The sequence below is a fragment of the Rutilus rutilus genome, assembly GCF_951802725.1.
Source record: "Rutilus rutilus genome assembly, chromosome: 1".
In the NCBI taxonomy this organism is placed as follows: domain Eukaryota; kingdom Metazoa; phylum Chordata; class Actinopteri; order Cypriniformes; family Leuciscidae; genus Rutilus; species Rutilus rutilus.
Window position 1 is genome coordinate 7,886,971 of NC_140209.1, and position 21,834 is coordinate 7,908,804.

At 35.6% G+C, this 21,834-nt stretch overlaps 2 protein-coding genes across 2 annotated transcripts; both read left to right on the forward strand.

Moving 5' to 3' along the window:
• The first annotated feature begins 1,130 nt into the window (after positions 1-1,130).
• LOC311283437 (GTPase IMAP family member 5-like) lies at positions 1,131-3,980 on the forward strand. Its single transcript, XM_084397819.1, has 3 exons — positions 1,131-1,161; positions 1,907-1,939; positions 3,197-3,980. Coding segments are annotated over exons 1-3 (711 nt in total). The 5' UTR covers positions 1,131-1,160; the 3' UTR covers positions 3,874-3,980.
• Positions 3,981-11,520: 7,540 nt separating this feature from the next.
• Positions 11,521-21,081, forward strand: LOC311300729 (GTPase IMAP family member 8-like). The gene is made up of 5 exons (XM_084425227.1): positions 11,521-11,621; positions 12,024-12,059; positions 13,177-13,209; positions 19,014-19,646; positions 19,996-21,081. The coding sequence occupies exons 1-5, from the start codon at positions 11,606-11,608 to the stop codon at positions 20,940-20,942; spliced, it is 1,665 nt and encodes a 554-aa protein (XP_084281353.1). The 5' UTR covers positions 11,521-11,605; the 3' UTR covers positions 20,943-21,081.
• Positions 21,082-21,834: the final 753 nt, after the last annotated feature.

A 21,834-nucleotide genomic window follows, 5' to 3' on the forward strand; every position in this document is an offset into this window, starting at 1 on the left:
GCATCAGCCGGCCGGGTAAACAGATCTCATAATCACAAACTCATCAGTCTTGGTCATTAGACAGAGGCGATTGACTTATATCTTAAGGCCGTACTCTACTTGCTCATTTTAGAATACATTATTTAGTCCCCATTGATCTGAACAGACTTTAAGACTATATCTAATCAGAGGTCATGACCATAACCATAGAAACAAGCTGACCAACTTAACTTCTTCTAATGGAAACTTGGGAAATAATAATACTAATTAGTTACATTTATATAGCGCTTTCTGGGTACTCAAAGCGCTTCACATATGGAAGAGGGGGGTAATCTCCTCAACCACCACCAATGTGCAGCATCCACCTGGATGATGCGACGGCAGCCATACTGCGCCAGAACACCCACCACACACCAGCTTACTGGTGGAGAGGAGACAGTGATGAAGCCAATCAGTATATTACTAAATATACTGTATATGTAGATTGTATAATCATGCCATTATTAAATAATTATATGCCATTATTAAATAATGGCATACAATGTACAAATCAGTCAACCACTAGTAGCCTAGCCTATAAAATATACTGACCATTTATATCAGACAAATCGATTTTAACAAATGTAACAATATTGTGGGCTCATATAAATATAAAAATGTGTATTCCTACTCTATAGAGGTCAGATATGTTTGAATCTCAGGAGGATATCTTTGATCAAGTAGATTTCTCTGTAAATGCAAACAAAATTGATTTTCTTTATTTCATTCTTACACCAAAATCAGCTTGGCTTCTATGAAAACTGAAGTTAATTTTTCATCTCGGTTTTGTGTGTGTGTGTGTCATTCGTTTCTTCAATGATAGTCTACATCAGATTCAGAAAAAGTCTATTCTGCGATTAATGTAGCGCGTTTCAGTGGAGTTGTTTACGAATATTTTACGTGTTTACGATTGGCATTTCGGATGAGGAAGCAATAATAGCTGTACAATCTTATTTCTTTAAAATTAGAAAATACATTTACATACGAGTAATCTGTTTATAAACATTAAGATCCACCGCTTCGTTCACGCACTGTAGTTCAAGGACCATTTTTTAATTTTATGATGTCTCGCAAATTTTGATCAGTTCCAATTGATTTGTTTTCCAGCAAAAAGAAGTAGTCCAGATCTCGTTCGCCCAAACAGTAAGTATACATTAAATGATTGACAACAGGAGAGTGTGAGAGTTTTACAGTTTTGATGAAATGTTATTATTTTTACGCCCCTGTGGTTCCGGATGCGTCCAGTAGGGGGGATATAACTATATAACTAAAGCAAACACACACCTTTATTCATGCAAGCTAAAGAGAACTTGGATAAAACCCACATTAAGTGCACATAGCCAACATTGTAGTCCAGATCAGTAAGCATTTTAATAAAAATGTATATTAAGGTATAAATGAGATAATTAGATCATCTCATTTATAAGAAACAACTCAGACCAGAATATACATTCAAACCATATTCCTGTAGGCAATTTTCTCGAAAACGACAAATATGAACAAGATTACATTGTTTTCTACAGTTTATTACTGTTTTAATGGAAAATGGTATGATACTGTCAGAATTTTTTATTACAAGGGTTAACAGTGTATACAAAGCAGAAGTGGTTTGCAGAAAAGGTCTTTTGTTATAATGACGGTGACAAAGAATCTTTAATGAAATGCACATGGAAGTGTTTTACTGTAGTGTCTTTACTGTATATGTGCATAAAGGGATTGAATCGGTGTATATACACAAACACGCGCGCGTGCGCGCGCGTGCGTGTGTGTGTGTGTGTGTGTGTGTGTGTGTGTGTTACACAGTGTGTACACCGATTAAATCCTTTTATTGAGTGTTAGGGCACATATTGATGTTACCCATTCACTAACAGTTTTTTTTCTGTTGCAGTGGGCAACAGTTCAGATGATGATCGCCCCCACAGTAAGTCCGTTTGGAAGAAAAGTGTGGTAGAGGTTTATAGATTTGATAAATCTGACTGTTCATCACTCACCGTGATTCATGAAACAGAGATGACACCACATATATGGATACACATACTGTCACTAATATGAATAGCAACTCAAATCATTTCAGTCACAGTTGGAGCATGATCCCATCCCAGCTAACAGATTTTTCTCCAAATATTCAATGTTGGTTCTGGGAACATAATTTTTTTTATGGAGTTTGTGTTGTTATTTCTCTTTTTTTTCAGTGCTTGTTCACAGCAGGTGTTTGAATGATTGAAATAATGTTTCAGGAACATCACACTAACCTTTAAATAACATTAACATTCAGGAAACGGGATATTTGTATGTTCTTGAAATGTCACAAATTCTGTTACAAAAAAAGAACGTTCCTAGAATGTTGAACTTTAAATCAAAATGAAGTTGAAAGAACGTTTGAGGAACATTAAACCACGTTCCTCTAACGTCAAGAAACCTGGACATGTTTCACGTTCCCAGAACCAACACTGAATATTTGGAGAACGTTCTTATAACAAAAGTCTGTTTGCTTGGATTCTGTGTTAGAAATCTTTTAATGATCATTAATGTCAGACAGTCTATAATCAATATGTATTTCTTTGGAAATAGATTAAATTGTTTTTTTTTTTTTTCTGTGATTTTGCTTTGACAATGGTCTTCTGTCTCTTTGAGGAAGAAGGCTGACGAGGAGTTTGGCATTGTAATTAAGGGCATCATTTGTTTATGACAAAAACATTGAGAAATTTGTTTAGCTTTACACTGTACAGCACAGACTTAAATCTGGACATGAACCTGAAGTTACAAAAATAACTAAATAAAACCATTTTTGACACTTAAATCACAACATGAAGGACGCAAATGCAAGATTTGGCTTAATATGTTTAAAATAATTGATATTTAAACAACACATATGCTTCCACATTACACACTGGACTGGTATTTGAAATTTATGTTTAGTATAAATAATCTAAGGGCTAGCTAAAAAATACATGAATTAATGCAATTGATTTATAGAAAGTAGCAAAAATCATCTTTTAAAGAAAGTTCTAATTGCTATTATATTTGTTCTTTATAGAATTTTAAATGTAAAATTTTTGTTTTAAAGGATTTATTAGGAAATTGTATATTATTTTAATATAAGAAAAGAACGTTTAATTGTAAACTGTCCTATGTCTATTTTTCCCCTCTTCTATATGTTAATTTTGTTTATTTCTAGGTTGTGGGGAAAAAATAGAGGAAAGAAACGTGACACCTTTGAATCTGATCCTCCTGGGTAAAACAGGAGCTGGAAAAAGTGCATCAGGAAACACAATACTGGGACGACAAGCTTTCACATTAAAGAGAAGCTCCAGATCTGTCACTCGAGATGTTGCTGTTGAATCCGGAACTGTTGATGGATTACCGATCACTGTTTATGACACACCGGGATTATCTACAGAGAGCGAGGAAGAGCTGAGGAAATATGAAGAGGACACACACATGAGTGACGAAGAGATTCAGCAGATGATAAATGAAAAGGTTCTTCAGAGATGTGAATCAGATCTCTGTGTGTTTCTGCTGGTCATCAAAGCTGACAGATTCATTGCAGAAGATCAAGAACCTGTGCAGAAGATTGAGGAGCTGCTGGGAGAAAAACACATTGACAAAACTTGGATTCTCTTCACCAGAGGAGACGAACTGGAGGAAGAAAATAAGAGCATAAATCAACTCATCAGTGAGACTGAATTCTTGAAGAAACTTACTCAGAAATATGAGGCCAGATTCCACGAGTTCAACAATAAGACAAAAGGAGAAAGTGTCCAAGTGAAATCTCTGATAGCTAAAGTTTTCCAGGAGAAGAAGGGAAACGGTAAGTCTATTTTGTCACAACATGTGCAAGGAAGATTACAGTAGCAATAAAGGAGACCTTTCAGAACATGCATGAACAAAGTGGTATAAAGGTGATTTGTAAATTTGTAAAAATGTCATTTTTTTAAGCAGCTGTGATATTGTCTCCTTTATCTGGATACAGAATTACTATTCACTGTGTGTTCACTGAAGCATTTTAACAGTTATTTTTTTGTATTATACAGTAGGTACAATATGTGTATAGGCATAATTATATAGAAAAACAATGTTATCAATGTTGGATCTTGTTTTTTTTATATACAGTGTCAAATAGACAAAGTATTCCCATCAGCATCCAGGACACTCGCCTGTATCCATTTGGGTTTCAGGTTTGGATCCACAGGAAAAGAATGAAATGAAAGGTAGGGCTGTTTTTGGTTGGAAGACGAACAGCCTGGAACACAACAGAAACTGCGACTCTTCGACTCTGCCATTTTTCGTATCTGCCGCTATGATAACAGGAAGTTCTAATACACTTCATTGACGTATTTCCGTTCGAAAAATGCGGAAGTGCGTAAAAGGTCTATACCCAATGTTTAGATCTGTTGTGGTATTTATGCAAATTAGCACATACGTAATTAGATTATGCACCGTTTGTCCATGTTAACAAACAATTTCAAAAAACTTGTAATACAATTTTTGTTTGTCTTGATGTAAGTAATCAACTCAGTAATTTGCATGGTGATATCTAAATGTAGCGGACGGGACCAACGTCCGTTTAGTAGGGGTAAATCACTCTCCCCTGAATGGCTGGAAATCAGAGGATCTAAGTCCCTAACCCCCAGACCTATTAATCTCATGTCTAATCTGTCCGCTCAATAGAGCACAATAGCTTAGGCTTTAGGATTTGGACCTGTCACGGTGGAGACCTAAAGTGCAGAATATCAGTAGCCTAACCATCAGTGTGTGTGACTTAACTTGTATTCCCCCTAACTACTATACTTTACAGACAGAGGATGAGACGCCCCTACTTCAGGGGAGATGGAAAAACTTCACAATAAAACAATAGTGTAAACGTTGAGAAATGAGTGGTTATTTATATTTATTATACTAAGTACCAGTATTCTAATACTGAGAAATAAATAAATAAATAAAAAATATATATTAAAAAAAATGTATAAATCAAATGTAAAACGTTAGGAATGGTTTCCCTATCAACCTGTAACCACCATAAAGTGTTCAAACCCTTGTATTAACATCCACTTCACCAGAGTGGCTCAATAACACTTGAAAGTTTTACTTAACAACATCAGCATGTATCTAAATACACTGCAGATAAACTATATATTTAAATAACAGCAGTATATGCTTGTGAATGAAATTCACACAACAGTAACCTTCAGGTCAACGGTAACCTCAAAAACAGTTTCACACAATACACTTAACACTCCAACCTCAGTTCAATGTTCCTTTTGGTTCGGATTGTCCACGTTACGTATGTGCCGACCGTACACCAATTAATAGAACATGTCCATCACGAGGACGTTGCTATCGCGTGACAATGGTGGAGTCATGTGTGGCAGGCTAGCCTATTATTCATCAACCGCACCGTGTATCGATGGCGTGAGAGACAGAGGGAGAGAGCAGGTGAAATGAGCCACAGACACGTCCAGGGCTATAGCAGTGAACTGGCTGGTTGTCTTCCTTTCCTTGTGTGACAAGCTTCCAACGTTGGTGACGCGCTAGTAGTATAGCTGAATAATCAACACTTTGCACTACCTAGCGAGAACGTTTGCCTCTGCCTCGCACTATGCGAACTATACTTGTTGATGATATGACGAGTCGACGGATGAATCTTCAGTACTGATAGCGTGGAGTCTTCCGCTCTTACACACGCCACTCAAACCGCAACAGTTCCGTAGCTCAGACCAAAACATGTAGCACCCGCAATAACTAAGAGCTAAACTGTTATTTACTGAATTATCATACCGAAATCTCCGTCAGCATGGGACCTCTTCGGACGCCGCCATCTTCTCTGTTGTTTTTTCTTTCTTTTTTTCACCTCGCTCTTGTCCCGCCCATAGACAGTAAAAGAAAGGTCCCGCCCTCTCCTCTCGTCTCATTCACCAGTGCACCCGCATGCAAGTCATTGATTGGCCGAGTCTATGTCCAAGTTCCTGTGGGCGATTGGATGAGAATATTTTGGGGGATTTCTTCATGTTATCGTAGCAGGGGCTACATATCAAGAAATATGTGCACACTCTGGGTGTACACCTACATAAAGGTTAAAATGTTTACCTGTTTAATGTTTACCTGTTTAATGTTACCTGTTTAAATACATGTTTAATGTTTCACGTAAGAAAAAGAATGAATAGGCTATATTTGGGTCTTTTTCAAAACTTTCCCCTAATGGGATTCTTCTGGACTTTTTTTTTTCCTTACTCAGGACATATTGAGGATACAGAATCAGTTGAGTTTGCTTTTGTTGCAATTTGTTCAACCTTTTTTCATAAAATGACTGGACTAATAGTTACACAACTTGTGTCAGATATGAGTCACATGACATTGTGACTGTAGTCGGTGTGTATTTGCCAGAGTTTCTTCCTGTGTTTGGAAGAACACTGACACATATTGTTAACTTGTTTGTAGTCCAATAATGTTTAATAAAGAGTTAGTTTGAACATTTGGATGTTTTAGACATCACGAATCTACAATAAGACAAGCTCTTATTGAGAATTAACAGAGGTTTGATGTTGATGTTTCATGTTGTATTTTAAGTCACCAGAATTGTGATGAATGGCTCCTTTATTTGGGCTCTTGTCCCTTTACTCTTCTTTTTGGTTTTCTTTGACTGCTGTAACTGTATTTTAATAAAATACATCTGTTATGGTGAAAGAAAATATGATCAGATGTTTCTTGATGTTGTCATAATCAGCAAGCTCTGATCAAGTTTATGAGTGTATGGGTGGTGTGTGTTTATTTTATATATGTGCTGTTAGTTATAATGTTTTTGTGAAACTACATCATGCTATCCAACAGTGCAGAATGACTTATTTAAAAAAATATTTTTTTTATTATTAGCCTTTTTTTTTTTTTTTAAGTTTAAAGCTGCAGCAGAAAGTAGTCAAATAAAGACATCAAGAATCATATGAATCTCAATCGTGACAAACGAAAAGCTTCATACCGCAATGCATGCTGGGTGCCACTATAGTACAAAGCTTATCCATAACTCCATAACTCCCAGCATGCATTGCGGTATGAAGTTTTTTGTCTGTCACCATTGTTTAGATTCATACGCTGATTCTTGATGTCTGTATGTGACTACTTTCTGCTGCAGCTTTAAACTTTCTGAAAACATCTTTTTTAAAGAAATACAGGATAAGTATATCTTAGATATAAGATATCCTAGGTATAGGTAAGAAATATTAGTGCAAATCATAAAATCCTGTACATACTGAGTATTTAAAAACAAACTTTAAGCTAATTGCAATATGCTAATCTTGGTAAACCTTTTACAAGTCATCTTTTAGATATGAAACTCTTGCTAAGCTTAATGAAACTACATGATGATAATATTATCATCTGATCACATTCTTCTAGTGGTTATTTCTGCTGATTCAAATGTGCAAAATAAATACACATTACTGCAATCAGAGAATAAATTATGTTAAAGAGAGAAGGGTCAAGACAAGAGACCAAATAAAGCTGACACTAATCACGATTCTGGTGACTTTAAATGAAACATTCAATGAATCGTCAACAGCAAAACCTGTTATTTCTCAATATGAACTTCTGTAGACATCTGACAGAAATAAAGTAAATCTGGTTATTAATAACAAGTGAAAGCAGCATTTGAAAAATAGGCATGATGTGATTGGCTGCCAGAAAAGTTTTCTTTAAGTTTCTATGAATTAAGATTTTATTTATTTATTGTAATGTATTGTTTTATTTATTTTAGAGCTTTTTATGGGATACCATATAAAATATACCTATAATTATTTTCATAAACACAAACTGCCAGTGCTATTACATCCAGTTACATTTTAACACACATTGTGTGATAAAAATCTACACAACATGTGTCAAAATATCTCTTTTTAGAGTGTGGGCTTTCAGTTTTTGAGCAAAATGTAGACAAATGTACTTTTTATTTATGTGTCAAAACATGTGCAGTGAGGATAAGACATTCAAATCTGGTGTAAATGAATTTGTACAATGGGAATTGTAAAAAGAAAAAAGGTAAGCAAGCCAAATTGTAAATTAGTTATGAATTGCCTATTGAACTACAATAGTGAAGTGATACACTTAACCATGTCTCAGTTTTTCCACATCTTTAGAGTGAGAATGTGTTGCTCTTGTGGTTTCTGGTTGTTAGTTTTATCTGGTGCTTAAAACTCTGTGTGGTTGCAGTTCTCAGCTCACAAATTTTGACTGTGGTTTCAGAGATAGGGCTTTTTTACGTTGATTAAACGTCAAAAATACATCCATTAATGTTATTTCCACTATTTCTGTGTTTTATATTAATATTATATTTTCTCTATTGGGAGCATAAGAGAGTCAGACATGTAACCCAAAGGTCGCAGGTTCGATTCTCAAGAATGGTAAGTAATGTCACTACTCACTGCTCCTTATGTGTGTGTACTAACTTGGATGGGTTAAATGCAGAGGACAAATTTCAAGTATGATAATTAAACTTAAATAAAGCTTAATAAATGATGGAAAACTGCGGGAAAATACTTAATTTATCTACACTACATTTACAGAGGTACTTTAAAATTTCACTTACAGCTTTTAAACATTTAAGTAAAGATGGTTTAAGTAAATATTATCTGTTTCTTACTGAAACCACAGTCAGAGCTCAGAAGTGAGAGCTGATAACGAACCAGCAGATAAACCAGAAACCAGTAGAAAAAAGAAGAAAGAGCAAAAATACAGACAGAACGAGAGAAGAAACCAAGCAAGACTGCAAACGTTATTATCCCATGAGCACAGCGCTGCAGAAATCTCCTGAATATATGTAGGTAAGACACGGTTGTTGATGTTGATTTCACTTCAAGTCATTAAAGATGAACTGACGTCATACATACTGTAGAATAAATTAATATTTTCAGTCTTATGATTCTGAGTTGTATGTTTAGCTATTTTTTCACTCATTTATTTAATTACATATTTTCAGCTGGATATAGCAAAGAGATCAAAGCCAGACTGGAATATGGATATGTATCTATTTCTCTGGTTGCCGCTCCCGCTACAGATAAGGGTCCATCTTCATCACCATCTGTGTGTGTGCAGGTCTAGCAGCTCTTCTTTGGTCTGCCAGCGATCTAATTCATCACAGAAAGAATGGACTCCGTATTTCAGCCTTCATCATCCTCCTCCTCCTCACTGACTTTATTGAGCGTCCCGTCATAGTGTTAAACCTTGTCTTTTATTTCTGGAATTGGGTTTCTCTGATCATCACTCTCACACATCCAGAGAACTAGATCTCGTTATATTTGGGTTGTTTTCATATTCACTCTGCTGGTGCTTTTTCTGCCCAATATTTTCCTCAGTCTCTTCTTATTCTTTGCTGACGATATTCCTCAGCCTCTTTGTGTTTGGTATATTCCTCATTTCTTGTTCAGTGTGAGATTGATTTCAGACCCTGCTGTGTGTGCTGGTCTGCATACAGTAAGAAATGTATATATATGTATATATATATACAGTGATGTAGTGGTGCCTGGAGAAGTGGGTATACTCTTAATTTATGCCCCCAATATTTTAAGCGTCCCAGCAAAGGATGAACGCTGTGTGTTATAAACAGTGACATGTAAGACTAGTCTTGCATATTAGTTTACCCCAAAATGGGCCAGTAGTATTTACACATTATCACTTAACTTTTGCTGCTTGACTTCACATATAAAGGATCATTATGAAATTAATATTAGCCACAGAAAAGGAGCCGTTTTTGCAATTAATACTGGCTTTTAATTATTTATTAATACAAAATAATTATGAATTTTGAGTGACTATTCCTTAGTCCATCCACATATGAAAATTGGACAACTATTCAAGGGATCACTGCATCACTGTCTTTACTGGGTGCAGGGGCATACGCAGGGTTTTATAAATGCAGAGGTCCCAAAAATGATCTTGCTAGGGGAGTTCGGGGGCATGCCCCCCCCCGAGAAAATATAGATTTTCCTGATCTTGACGTGCATTTTAAGGTGTTTTGAAGGCCAAAAAAATGGACAACAGTAGCTTTAAAAGCATGTCAGTGGGCAGTAGCATGAAGTATTTTATCAGATATTTTTAAACATGAGAATCAGTTTAAATGTTGCAATGAATGATCCACACTACAAAATGAAAATTCAGAATGTTTATGCTTATTGTTGACAGTACACAATCACATATTCGAAACGGGAATGGCCTTAAATAAGAAATGATTCATGGATTATTTTGCATAGATGTTACATTTCAAACAAATGCCAATGCAATCCTGCTGTGTCCAGAGGCATATGAGAAATTAGTATGAGAATCAATGATCAGTTTCAGCGACTTTCTTTCCTAAATTAATCAATGTTTTGGACTAATCTGTTCATTTAATCAATGGTTCAATTGCTCACTCATAAAGACAGTCACTTGTCGCCACCTTCTGGTTTAATGATGCAAGGAAGTTGCGCAAACACAGATAAGCGGAGTGATACAAACAGTGATACATACAGTCTCAGTGCTGATACTGGGGAAATATTCTAACACATTCGAGGTAACGTTATACAAATACTGTACATTTATACATTATATAATAATGGCAATATATTTAATAGGGTGCTTGTGTTGTTAAATTGAGCTTATAGTTGCCACTGTCTTTGAAACTGATTATTTCTTTCGGTCATTTAAAACTTCAATCGAAAAACAGCTGTTTAGTTTAGCTACTTGTATGATCGTTAACTGAAGCGTGAAGCGTCGCGTTGGGATTCGCGCTCGGCTCGCGCTTCTGTGAGTGAACATAAATCCCGCTTGCTTTGATTGGTCTCAAACATTTTGACATTGATGAGCAGGTGTTTGACTGCTGAAGCAGCTCAGATGAGAAGGTCGGTTATCGTCGCGATGGGCGAATCATTGCAGCACCAAATTAATGTTAATATTAGGCAATTATTTCACAACTTTCATTATATAGGCTACACTCAAAAAAATTACCGAGGTCCGGACCTCGGGGACCTCAATGGTGTGTAGCCTACGGCCCAGTCTGGGTGTTTTCACACGCACATCAGAGGGGGTTTAGAAGTGGGTATACGCAAAGCCGACTGAACAAGAAGTGGGTATACGCCGTATACCTGCGTATACCCTGCACTACACCATATATATATATATATATATATATATATATATATAATAGGCCTTAAATTTACATATTTGTAGGTCTATCTTTTCTTAACAATTACTGAACATTCAAAATATTATAGAAACTTTTAATTTAATAAACTTGCCTTGTTATTTAATGTGTGTCTAAAGTCTCTGTCCCTGTTTAAATGAAAGCTGTTTGTTAATTTTATTGCATTTTCAAGATAAATGGATAAATATAAAAAATTCACAGACAACATATGTTCAATTCATGGCACAATTCAAACGGGACTAGAAAATAATTATTTTCTCCCATTCACTTGCATTGACGATTTTTCAACCTAGAGGTCTACTTGGGGTTTTACGGATGGGCGGGACTTACCAGCTCTATAGGCCTACGTGCTCGTTTCACTCATCGACACGTCCATCATCACCAGTTTACTTTCGGTTTTATTTCTGGTGTTGATCATAAATAATGGCTCACAGCGCAGGTAAGATTTGATCAACCATAAAATATGTATTAGAATGTCATACGTTTCTTCAATGATAGTCTACATCAGATTCAGAAAAAAGTCTATTCTGCGATTAATGTAGCGCGTTTCAGTGGAGTTGTTTACGAATATTTTACGTGTTTACGATTGGCATTCCGGATGAGGAAGCAATAATAGCTGTACAATCTTATTTCTTTAAAATTAGCAAATACATTGCGTGAACGAAGCGGTGGATCTTAATGTTTATAAACAGATTACTCGTATGTAAATCATTTTCATACGAGTAATCTGTTTATAAACATTAAGATCCACCGCTTCGTTCACGCACTGTAGTTCAAGGACCATTTTTAATTTTATGATGTCTCGCAAATTTTGATCAGTTCCAATTTATTTGTTTTCCAGCAAAAAGAAGTAGTCCAGATCTCGTTCGCCCAAACAGTAAGTATACATTAAATGATTGACAACAGGAGAGTGTGAGAGTTTTACAGTTTTGATGAAATGTTATCATTTTTACGCCCCTATTGTTCCGGATGCGTCCAGTAGGGGGGATATAACTATATAACTAAAGCAAACACACACCTTTATTCATGCAAGCTAAAGAGAACTTGGATAAAACCTACATTAAGTGCACATAGCCAACATTGTAGTCCAGATCAGTAAGCATTTTAATAAAAATGTATATTAAGATATAAATGAGATAATTAGATCATCTCATTTATAAGAAACAACTCAGACCAGAATATACATTCAAACCATATTCCTGTAGGCAATTTTCTCGAAAACGACAAATATGAACAAGATTACATTGTTTTCTACAGTATATTACTGCTTTAATGGAAAATGGTATGATACTGTCAGAATTTTTTATTACAAGGGTGTATACAAAGCAGAAGTGGTTTGCAGAAAAGTTCTTTTGTTATAATGACGGTGACAAAGGATGTTTAATGAAATGCGCATGGAAGTGTTTTACTGTAGTGTCTTTACTGTGTGCATAAATGGATTGAATCGGTGTGTATACACAAACACGTGTGTGTGTGTGTGTGTGTGTGTGTGTGTGTGTGTGTGTGTGTATGTGTGTTACACAGTGTGTACACCGATTAAATCCCTTTATTACATGGCTTGGCTGAATTCCAATGTAGAATGCGGTCTGTTATTTCTTGATAACAGACCGCTGCGAAGTATAACAGACCGTTGCCATGAAAAACAGCGCGTTGCTATGTACGCGGAACGGACTATTTTCTTTGGCGGAAGCAACACAATCGTTTTTAAATCAATAAACTCCTTTTTAAATAAATAATTTGTGTCAAATTATTTATTTATTTTGTAGGTAGCCATGTAATAAGCGGGATAATGTATAGTGAGCCGGTTGTTATAGTGAATAACAACCCCTTCAGGCTGATTCAAGATCCCTCCGCTTCGCGTCGGGATCCCGTTCAGCCTGTCGGGGTTGTTATTCACTATAACAACCGGCTCACTATACATTATCCCTTACTTATTGAGTGTTAGGGCACATATTGATGTTACCCATTCACTAACTGTTTTTTTTCTGTTGCAGTGGGCAACAGTTCAGATGATGATCGCCCCCACAGTAAGTCCGTTTGGAAGAAAAGTGTGGTAGAGGTTTATAGATTTGATAAATCTGACTGTTCATCACTAACCGTGATTCATGAAACAGAGATGACACCACATATGGATACACATACTGTCACTAATATGAATAGCAACTCAAATCATTTCAGTCACAGTTGGAACCCAGCAAACATTTGGACGTTTAATGACCGTTGAAAAGACATCCGTCCGAGACGTCCCGTCATGGTTGAAAAATAGTTCCAAAATGGAAGTTGAACCGACGTCTTTTCTGGCCGTGAATTCCACGTCATTTCTGGCCGTGAATTCCACGTCTCTTCTGCGCGTCCCTGGACGTCTAAATGCGTCGTCATATGTGTTTAAATGTGTTGCTGCATAATTTAAGTGTATATATAAGCCTGCATATAAAATAATCACACACCTATTGTGTAACATCGTGAAAGGCAATCAAGTCTTGAGGTTTAGCCTACACATCTTGACAAAGGTTCTAAAACGGTCCAAAATTGGTCCAGTCAGACCTGAACGTCAATAAAACGTTTTAATCACGTGTACACCAAAAACAATAACACATTATTTGTGGACATAAGCAAAAAAGAAGCATGTTCTGATTAAGCACAACGTTTTATTGATATTGAACAGCCAAAATTTCTCTTTATTTTTTTCAATGTTTAACATTTTGTGAGCTTAGAATTTTAAGGTTCTATCTCCACTTTTGGTCGAAATTGAGTTTCTGACAATCTGATTCATTAGGTGTTTATTAATGCCTGTGTGGTGTTATTTTTGTAAAAAAAAAAAAAAATTGTTAGTAGTTATTAATAAAATAAAAGGTTCCATCTCACAAAACATAAACCGAGTTTAAAAACTTTGATGCTCAATAAACTACAATAAACGGAGATAGAACCTTATAATTCTAAGCTCTCGATTTGTTAACCAAACTAAAATACCAATTGCAAAATACTGAATTATTATATAAAGATAGTTCACCCAAAAATGAAAATTATGTAATTTACTCACCAAATTCCAAACCTGTATGAGTTTCTTTCTTCTGCTGAACACCAAAGAAGATATTTTGAAGAATGTTTGTAACCAAGCAAATAGAGCATCCACTGACTACCATTGTTGGAGAAAAAATGATTATTAATGGGAAGCGACATCTGCTTGGTTACAAACATTCTTCCAAACATCTTTGTGTTTAGCATAGAAAGGTATACAGGTTTGAAACATGAGGTTGAGTAAATTATGACAATTTTCATTTTTGGGTGAACTATCCCTTAAACACATTGTTTGGCTCATTTTTTGTATCCACCACCCCCAGCTCTTCCTGGAGCGTGTTTCAGGTGTTCTGCCATTGCTGCATCAATTTCAGTGTCTGTAGCATGTGGGCTCCACCTCTTCACAGCATCTAAGGGAAGAGAATATATTTATTTTTAAAATAAATGAAAATTAAAAATTTGAGGTAAATGACATGCACTTATTTTCAAAATATTTGTATGGTCTTCAGCTAAATTCAAAACAGCATTTGTCCCCTGCCTCTTCAATACCACTGTGGTGCCCTTGAGAAAGACCCTTAACTAGGTGTGTAACAGTGAGAAAGTGAACAGGACATTTCTGATAAATGGTAAATGGACTGCATTTATATAGCGCTTTCACAGACCCAATGGCCACCAAAGCGCTTTACAATATTGCCTCACATTCACCCATTCACTCACTCATTCATACACCGACGGCGGTGTCAGCCATGCAAGGCGATCCAGCTCGTCGGGAGCAGCTGGGGTTAGGTGTCTTGCTCAAGGACACCTCGACACTTGGTCAGGTGGAACCGGGGATTGAACCACCAACCTTCCAGTTTGTAGACAATCTACATGAACCACTGAGCCACTGCCGCCCCATAAAGACAGGTGGGCTGTGATGTCCCCTGAATAGACATGTTTAGCAATTCTAAAATTACATAATTTTTAAAGCAGTTACTGAAAACATACATGTTCAAATCCAGCTAACGTTAAACATTTCATTCTACTTAAGATAATTTACTTTCTGAAAGAAACTCTCAAAAGGCTACATTAATAATTTACAGTAATAACTTTGACTGTATCATTAAACATACTTTATCCTCCTGGGACCCAAGAATAGACTTTTGTCCACTGTAGTGGACATTATATTTTAGTGAATTTCTCTGACATCATACATGTCACATGACACAACCTGGGTGTCCTGTAAAGAGCACATTCAGGACTTTTCAGAGACACCAAATGTTTGGAGGTTTCACCATGAAAACAACTTCTCCTTGGTCTTTAAAAATGTCTGACATTAATTTAGTGATCAAATGTAGCATTATTATGGAAATATGATAATATATTGTAATTATAATTTAAATTGGACTACTTTTCAAATTGTATTTCATAAAACAACATCTCAGGAAAATGTTATGGGGTTTCAAATAAAAAAAATATTTTCTGTTACAGAACAGGGCATTGATTTCATACATGTCCACTATAGAGGACATCAAGACTTAAATCATGTTTATCAGGCATTTTGTGAGACACAACAAGTGAATATGGAAATAAAGTATACATCAATATTCCTATGAAATATTAGATATTATTATTAAATTGTTGCCAATTATTACTCCAATAATTACACTTCTTTTTTCATAAAATTTTGCTCCAAGAACACATTAAGGTGCAAATTAGATACAGTTTATAGATACATTGCATTGAATGGGAATATTAATTTATGGACATTTTACCCACATATTGCATAAAGTAAAACGGTGTATCAATTCATTCCATTATTTATTTCACAACATAGTTGAGAATAATCTTTATACAAATTTTGGTTGAAAAAATCCTGAAACCCCCAAATTTATTGGTGAGTGAAAAAAAAATCCCATTGTTTTTGCCTATACATATAATTTCATGCCATTTTATTTTTTAAACAACTTAGTCCTGGCGTCCACTACAGAGGACATAGCATAACATATGAATAAAATATTAATTTCCAAAAATGTTTTTTTACCATTTGTTTATTGTGCTCTAAACAGTGTGATGACATAGAAAAAAACTAAATTCAAAAAACTTTTTTTTTCTGGGTCCCAGGAGGATATACTATGGTATACCGTTGTATAAGTTCAAAGCAACTTTTAGCCTACTAGCTAATTTTAGCCAAACTCAGTTAGCCAATTTCAGTTGACAATGTGGGGCATCATTTCTTTCGGTTCATTCATGTCAAACAAGTAAAACTCTAGCACGTTAATCTAATAATACAAAATGTACGTACCCAACAGTAGATTTCTAATAATATGGGCCTCAATTCCTCCTCTCTCCGTGGTTGTTCAAACTTCAGTGTTCCGGAGTGAAGTCTATGGGGAAAACGCGTTAACATCTCGTGAGATAATCTAACCTATCACTGGATTTGGTAATGTCGGGAGATCTTTTGTTACATCTTGGCAGCACAGTTTTGGCAATTACATCCAACTCAGACATAAATGGTGACCAGATATATTTCTGTTTTACATATGCATACATTCCATAAAAAAAAAAAAAAAACACAACGTATCAGGTAGGCTACAGGTTGAAATAATGACTAAAATGCAGAGGCTTTGCATTCACTTAACCACACTGGGAACTGTGTGATTATAATTTATTTAAACAAGATAAAGTAAATATATTTACTTTGTATACAATTCGTGTATTTCATAAAGATAATTCCTGGGGTTTTTTTTCTGTCTTGCTTGACTAGATGTGTAAAGGACGTCAGTGGACGTCTTCACAACCTCTTAAAAACTACTTGGGCAATTAAATTAATTTTTGCAGTATTAACCATGCAAGGATTAAGCACAGCTTTTGCATATTTCACAAGGATTCCATGATGGAGGGTCATGATGGACTATAAATGCACGTGTAAAAGACGTCGCCAGGTGACGTCCTCTCACCCGATACTATAGACGTATAAAGGACGTCAGTGGACGTATTCACACAACTTATTAAAACTTTAATTTAATAAAAATTTTTTTTAATTATTGCAGTATTAACCACGCAAGGATTAAGCACAGCTTTATCACAATTGATTTCATAGAGGGTCATGATGGACTATAAATGCACGTATAAAAGACGTCGCCATGGTGACGTCCTCTCTCACCCGAAAAACAACATGGTATATTTTGAACTACACGTAGCTAAAAGTCAAAATAACAATTATACATGCAACCTCAGATAACTGTAGACATGCACACATGTATCTGAATGCATTTTTAGGAAATGTTCTGTGTTACATATTTTTACCGATTTATGCCGTCATACCGCGACTATTTTTGGCCAGGGACACGACGTTGCCGTCGGACCAATGTTTGCTGGGAAGCCATGATCCCATCCCAGCTAACAGATTTTTCTCCAAATATTCAATGTTGGTACTGGGAACATAATTTTTTTTATGGAGTTTGTGGAGTTGTTTAATCCTCCTCTGAGATTTTATGTCTATAGTTAATTTCATATAAATAGTTTGTGTTGTTATTTCTCTTTTTTCAGTGCTTGTTCACAGCAGGTGTTTGAATGATTGAAACAATGTTTCAGGAACATCACACTAACCTTTAAATAACATTATTACATGGCTTGGCTGAATTCCAATGTAGAATGCGGTCTGTTATTTCTTGATAACAGACCGCTGCGAAGTATAACAGACCGTTGCCATGAAAAACAGCGCGTTGCTGTGGACGCGGAACGGACTATTTTCTTTAGCGGAAGCAACACAATCGTTTTTAAATCAATAAACTCATTTTTAAATCAATAATTTGTGTCAAATTACGCTTCGCGTCGGGATCCCGTTCAGCCTGTCGGGGTTGTTATTCACTATAACAACCGGCTCACTATACATTATCCCTTACTTAACATTCAGGAAACGGGATATTTGTATGTTCTTGAAATGTCACAAATTCTGTTACAAAAAAAGAACGTTCCTAGAATGTTGAACTTTAAATCAAAATGAAGTTGAAAGAACGTTTGAGGAACATTAAACCACGTTCCTCTAACGTCAAGAAACCTGGACATGTTTCACGTTCCCAGAACCAACACTGAATATTTGGAGAACGTTCTTATAACAAAAGTCTGTTTGCTTGGATTCTGTGTTAGAAATCTTTTAATGATCATTAATGTCAGACAGTCTATAATCAATATGTATTTCTTAGGAAATAGATTAAATTGTTTTTTTTTTTTTTCTGTGATTTTGCTTTGACAATGGTCTTCTGTCTCTTTGAGGAAGAAGGCTGACGATGAGTTTGGCATTGTAATTAAGGGCATCATTTGTTTATGACAAAAACATTGAGAAATTTGTTTAGCTTTACACTGTACAGCACAGACTTAAATCTGGACATGAACCTGAAGTTACAAAAATAACTAAATAAAACCATTTTTGACACTTAAATCACAACATGAAGGACGCAAATGCAAGATTTGGCTTAATATGTTTAAAATAATTGATATTTAAACAACACATATGCTTCCACATTACACACTGGACTGGTATTTGAAATTTATGTTTAGTAATATGTTTAGTATAAATAATCTAAGGGCTAGCTAAAAAATACATGAATTAATTCAATTGATTTATAGAAAGTAGCAAAAATCATCTTTTAAAGAAAGTTCTAATTGCTATTATATTTGTTCTTTATAGAATTTTAAATGTAAAATTTTTGTTTTAAAGGATTTATTAGGAAATTGTATATTATTTTAATATAAGAAAAGAACGTTTAATTGTAAACTGTCCTATGTCTATTTTTCCCCTCTTCTATATGTTAATTTTGTTTATTTCTAGGTTGTGGGGAAAAAATAGAGGAAAGAAACGTGACACCTTTGAATCTGATCCTCCTGGGTAAAACAGGAGCTGGAAAAAGTGCATCAGGAAACACAATACTGGGACGACAAGCTTTCACATTAAAGAGAAAATCCAGATCTGTCACTCGAGATGTTGCTGTTGAATCCGGAACTGTTGATGGATTACCGATCACTGTTTATGACACACCGGGATTATCTACAGAGAGCGAGGAAGAGCTGAGGAAATACGAAGAGGACACACACATGAGTGACGAAGAGATTCAGCAGATGATAAATGAAAAGGTTCTTCAGAGATGTGAATCAGATCTCTGTGTGTTTCTGCTGGTCATCAAAGCTGACAGATTCATTGCAGAAGATCAAGAACCTGTGCAGAAGATTGAGGAGCTGCTGGGAGAAAAACACATTGACAAAACTTGGATTCTCTTCACCAGAGGAGACGAACTGGAGGAAGAAAATAAGAGCATAAATCAACTCATCAGTGAGACTGAATTCTTGAAGAAACTTACTCAGAAATATGAGGGCAGATTCCACGAGTTCAACAACAAGACAAAAGGAGAAAGAGTCCAAGTGAAATCTCTGATGGCTAAAGTTTTCCAGGAGAAGAAGGGAAACGGTAAGTCTATTTTAAGGAAATATTTAAGCTTCCTTGCTCATTCATACATTCTTTTGTCACAACATTTGCAAGGAAGATTACAGTAGCAATAAAGGAGACCTTTCAGAACATGCATGAAAAAAGTGGTATAAAGGTGATTTGTAAATTTGTAAAAATGTCATTTTTTAAGCAGCTGTGATATTGTCTCCTTTATCTGGATACAGAATTAGTATTCACTGTGTGTTCACTGAAGCATTTTAACAGTTATTTTTTGTTGTATTGTACAGTAGGTACAATATGTGTATAGGCATAATTATATAGAAAAACAATGTTATCAATGTTGGATCTTGTTTTTTTTTTTTTTATACAGTGTCAAATAGACAAAGTATTCCCATCAGCAACCAGGACACTCGGATTGTTCTTCTGGGTAAAACTGGTGTTGGGAAGAGTGCAGCTGGAAACACAATACTGGGAGAGAGTGTGTTTAAATCTGTGATGAGTGTGTTTACAGTAACCCATGAATCCTCAGTGAAACACGCCACTGTATCAGGCAGATCTGTGTCTGTAGTTGATACTCCTGGATTCATTCACTCACAGATGAAACAAGACAATTTAGCTGTAGAGATAGCGAGAAGTGTTTATGAATCCAGTCCAGGACCGCACACTTTTCTCTTTGTGTTTCCTGTGAATATGAGGATCACTGAGGAGGATCAGAAGATCACCGAGCAAATTAAAACACTGTTTGGTGAAGAAGTGTTAAAATACTCCATCATTCTCTTCACTCATGGAGATCTGCTGAGAGGAAAGTCCATAGAGAAACTCATTGAGGAGAACAGTAGATTAAGAGATCTAGTTCATCAGTGTGGAGGCAGATTTCACGTCTTCAACAATAGAGATATGAATAACAGAGATCAGGTGAATGATCTACTGCAGAAGATTGACACAATGATAGAGCAGAATGGAGGAGGACACTTCAGTAATGAGATGATTGAAGATGCTCAGAGACTCAGACGAGAGGAAGAAGAGGGGAGACAGAGAGAGGAAGAGGAGAGACAGAGAGAGGAAGAGGAGAGGAGACAACAAGAGAAGCAAACACAAGCGAAGATTGCGAGAATGATAAAGAAATTTGGAGCAGAGTTAGAGACTCAAAGGAGGTCAGAAATAGAAAGACATAAAGTAAAGAAACAAAGTGAAGAAGAGGGAGCAATAGTGAATTTCATCCACTTTTGTCCAAGCATCAGAATCACTTTATTTGACGGCCATTGCAGCAGGTTTTGTAATTGGTCCACCTGTTATGGTGGCGGTGTATACAAATAATAATTAAAAAATCAGCACGAAATGAACGATGATTGTTTTATGTAATGAAAACATGGTAGTAGTTGCTCCTCAGACATTGGTTCATGTTGTGATACATTGCTGATTTTGAGAGTCTTTTTAAATCATCCTGTGTGTTTAATCTGAGTTAAATAAGGGTTTCTATATTTCTACTGTTTCTCATTCGGCCTTTTGGGATGTTTACTAATCAGTTAGTTTCATTAAATATAATATATTCATTCTGGCATTTCCCTGTAATTCACTTTGGTATTTTAGGTAGTTTGTTTAAACAAGTTGAGGATTGAGTCAAGCTAGGTTTTCTGTCTTTAGGGCCACAAGAGATCTTTTATCAAAAGTCAGAGAGTCAGACTCATTTCTTAAGTTCATCTCTGGTCATCATGTGTCCTCCTGCATTAAATCTATAGCTTTCAGAGTTGTTAACACTGCACAACCAGTACAAATGACTGGTTGTGAATATCAGAAATTGCACAGGCGGGAAATAAATCTATTGTTCTGACTTTGTACTGATTATCAATACATGTTTCTGTGTGTGTGTGTGTGTGTGTGTGTGTGTGTGTGTGTGTGTGTGTGTGTGTGTTGCTTTAAGAGACCCACCATACATTTGTGTTGTGGTTTACTTTCTTTCTTAAATATGCATTAATTAATTAATTCATTCATTCATTTAATAATAATAATCATTTATTATTCAATTATTTAATTGAAACATATATATTTACTAAACCATTAATATACTCCTTTCATTTATTCATTTATTGATCGGTCATTTTATATTATTTTCCCATTACTGTTTAGTCTTGTGTTCAGAGATGTCTTTTAAAGGTTTTTAGTGTCACAGAATGATGTTGTGAATCAGTAAGTTTCCATTGCTATTGCT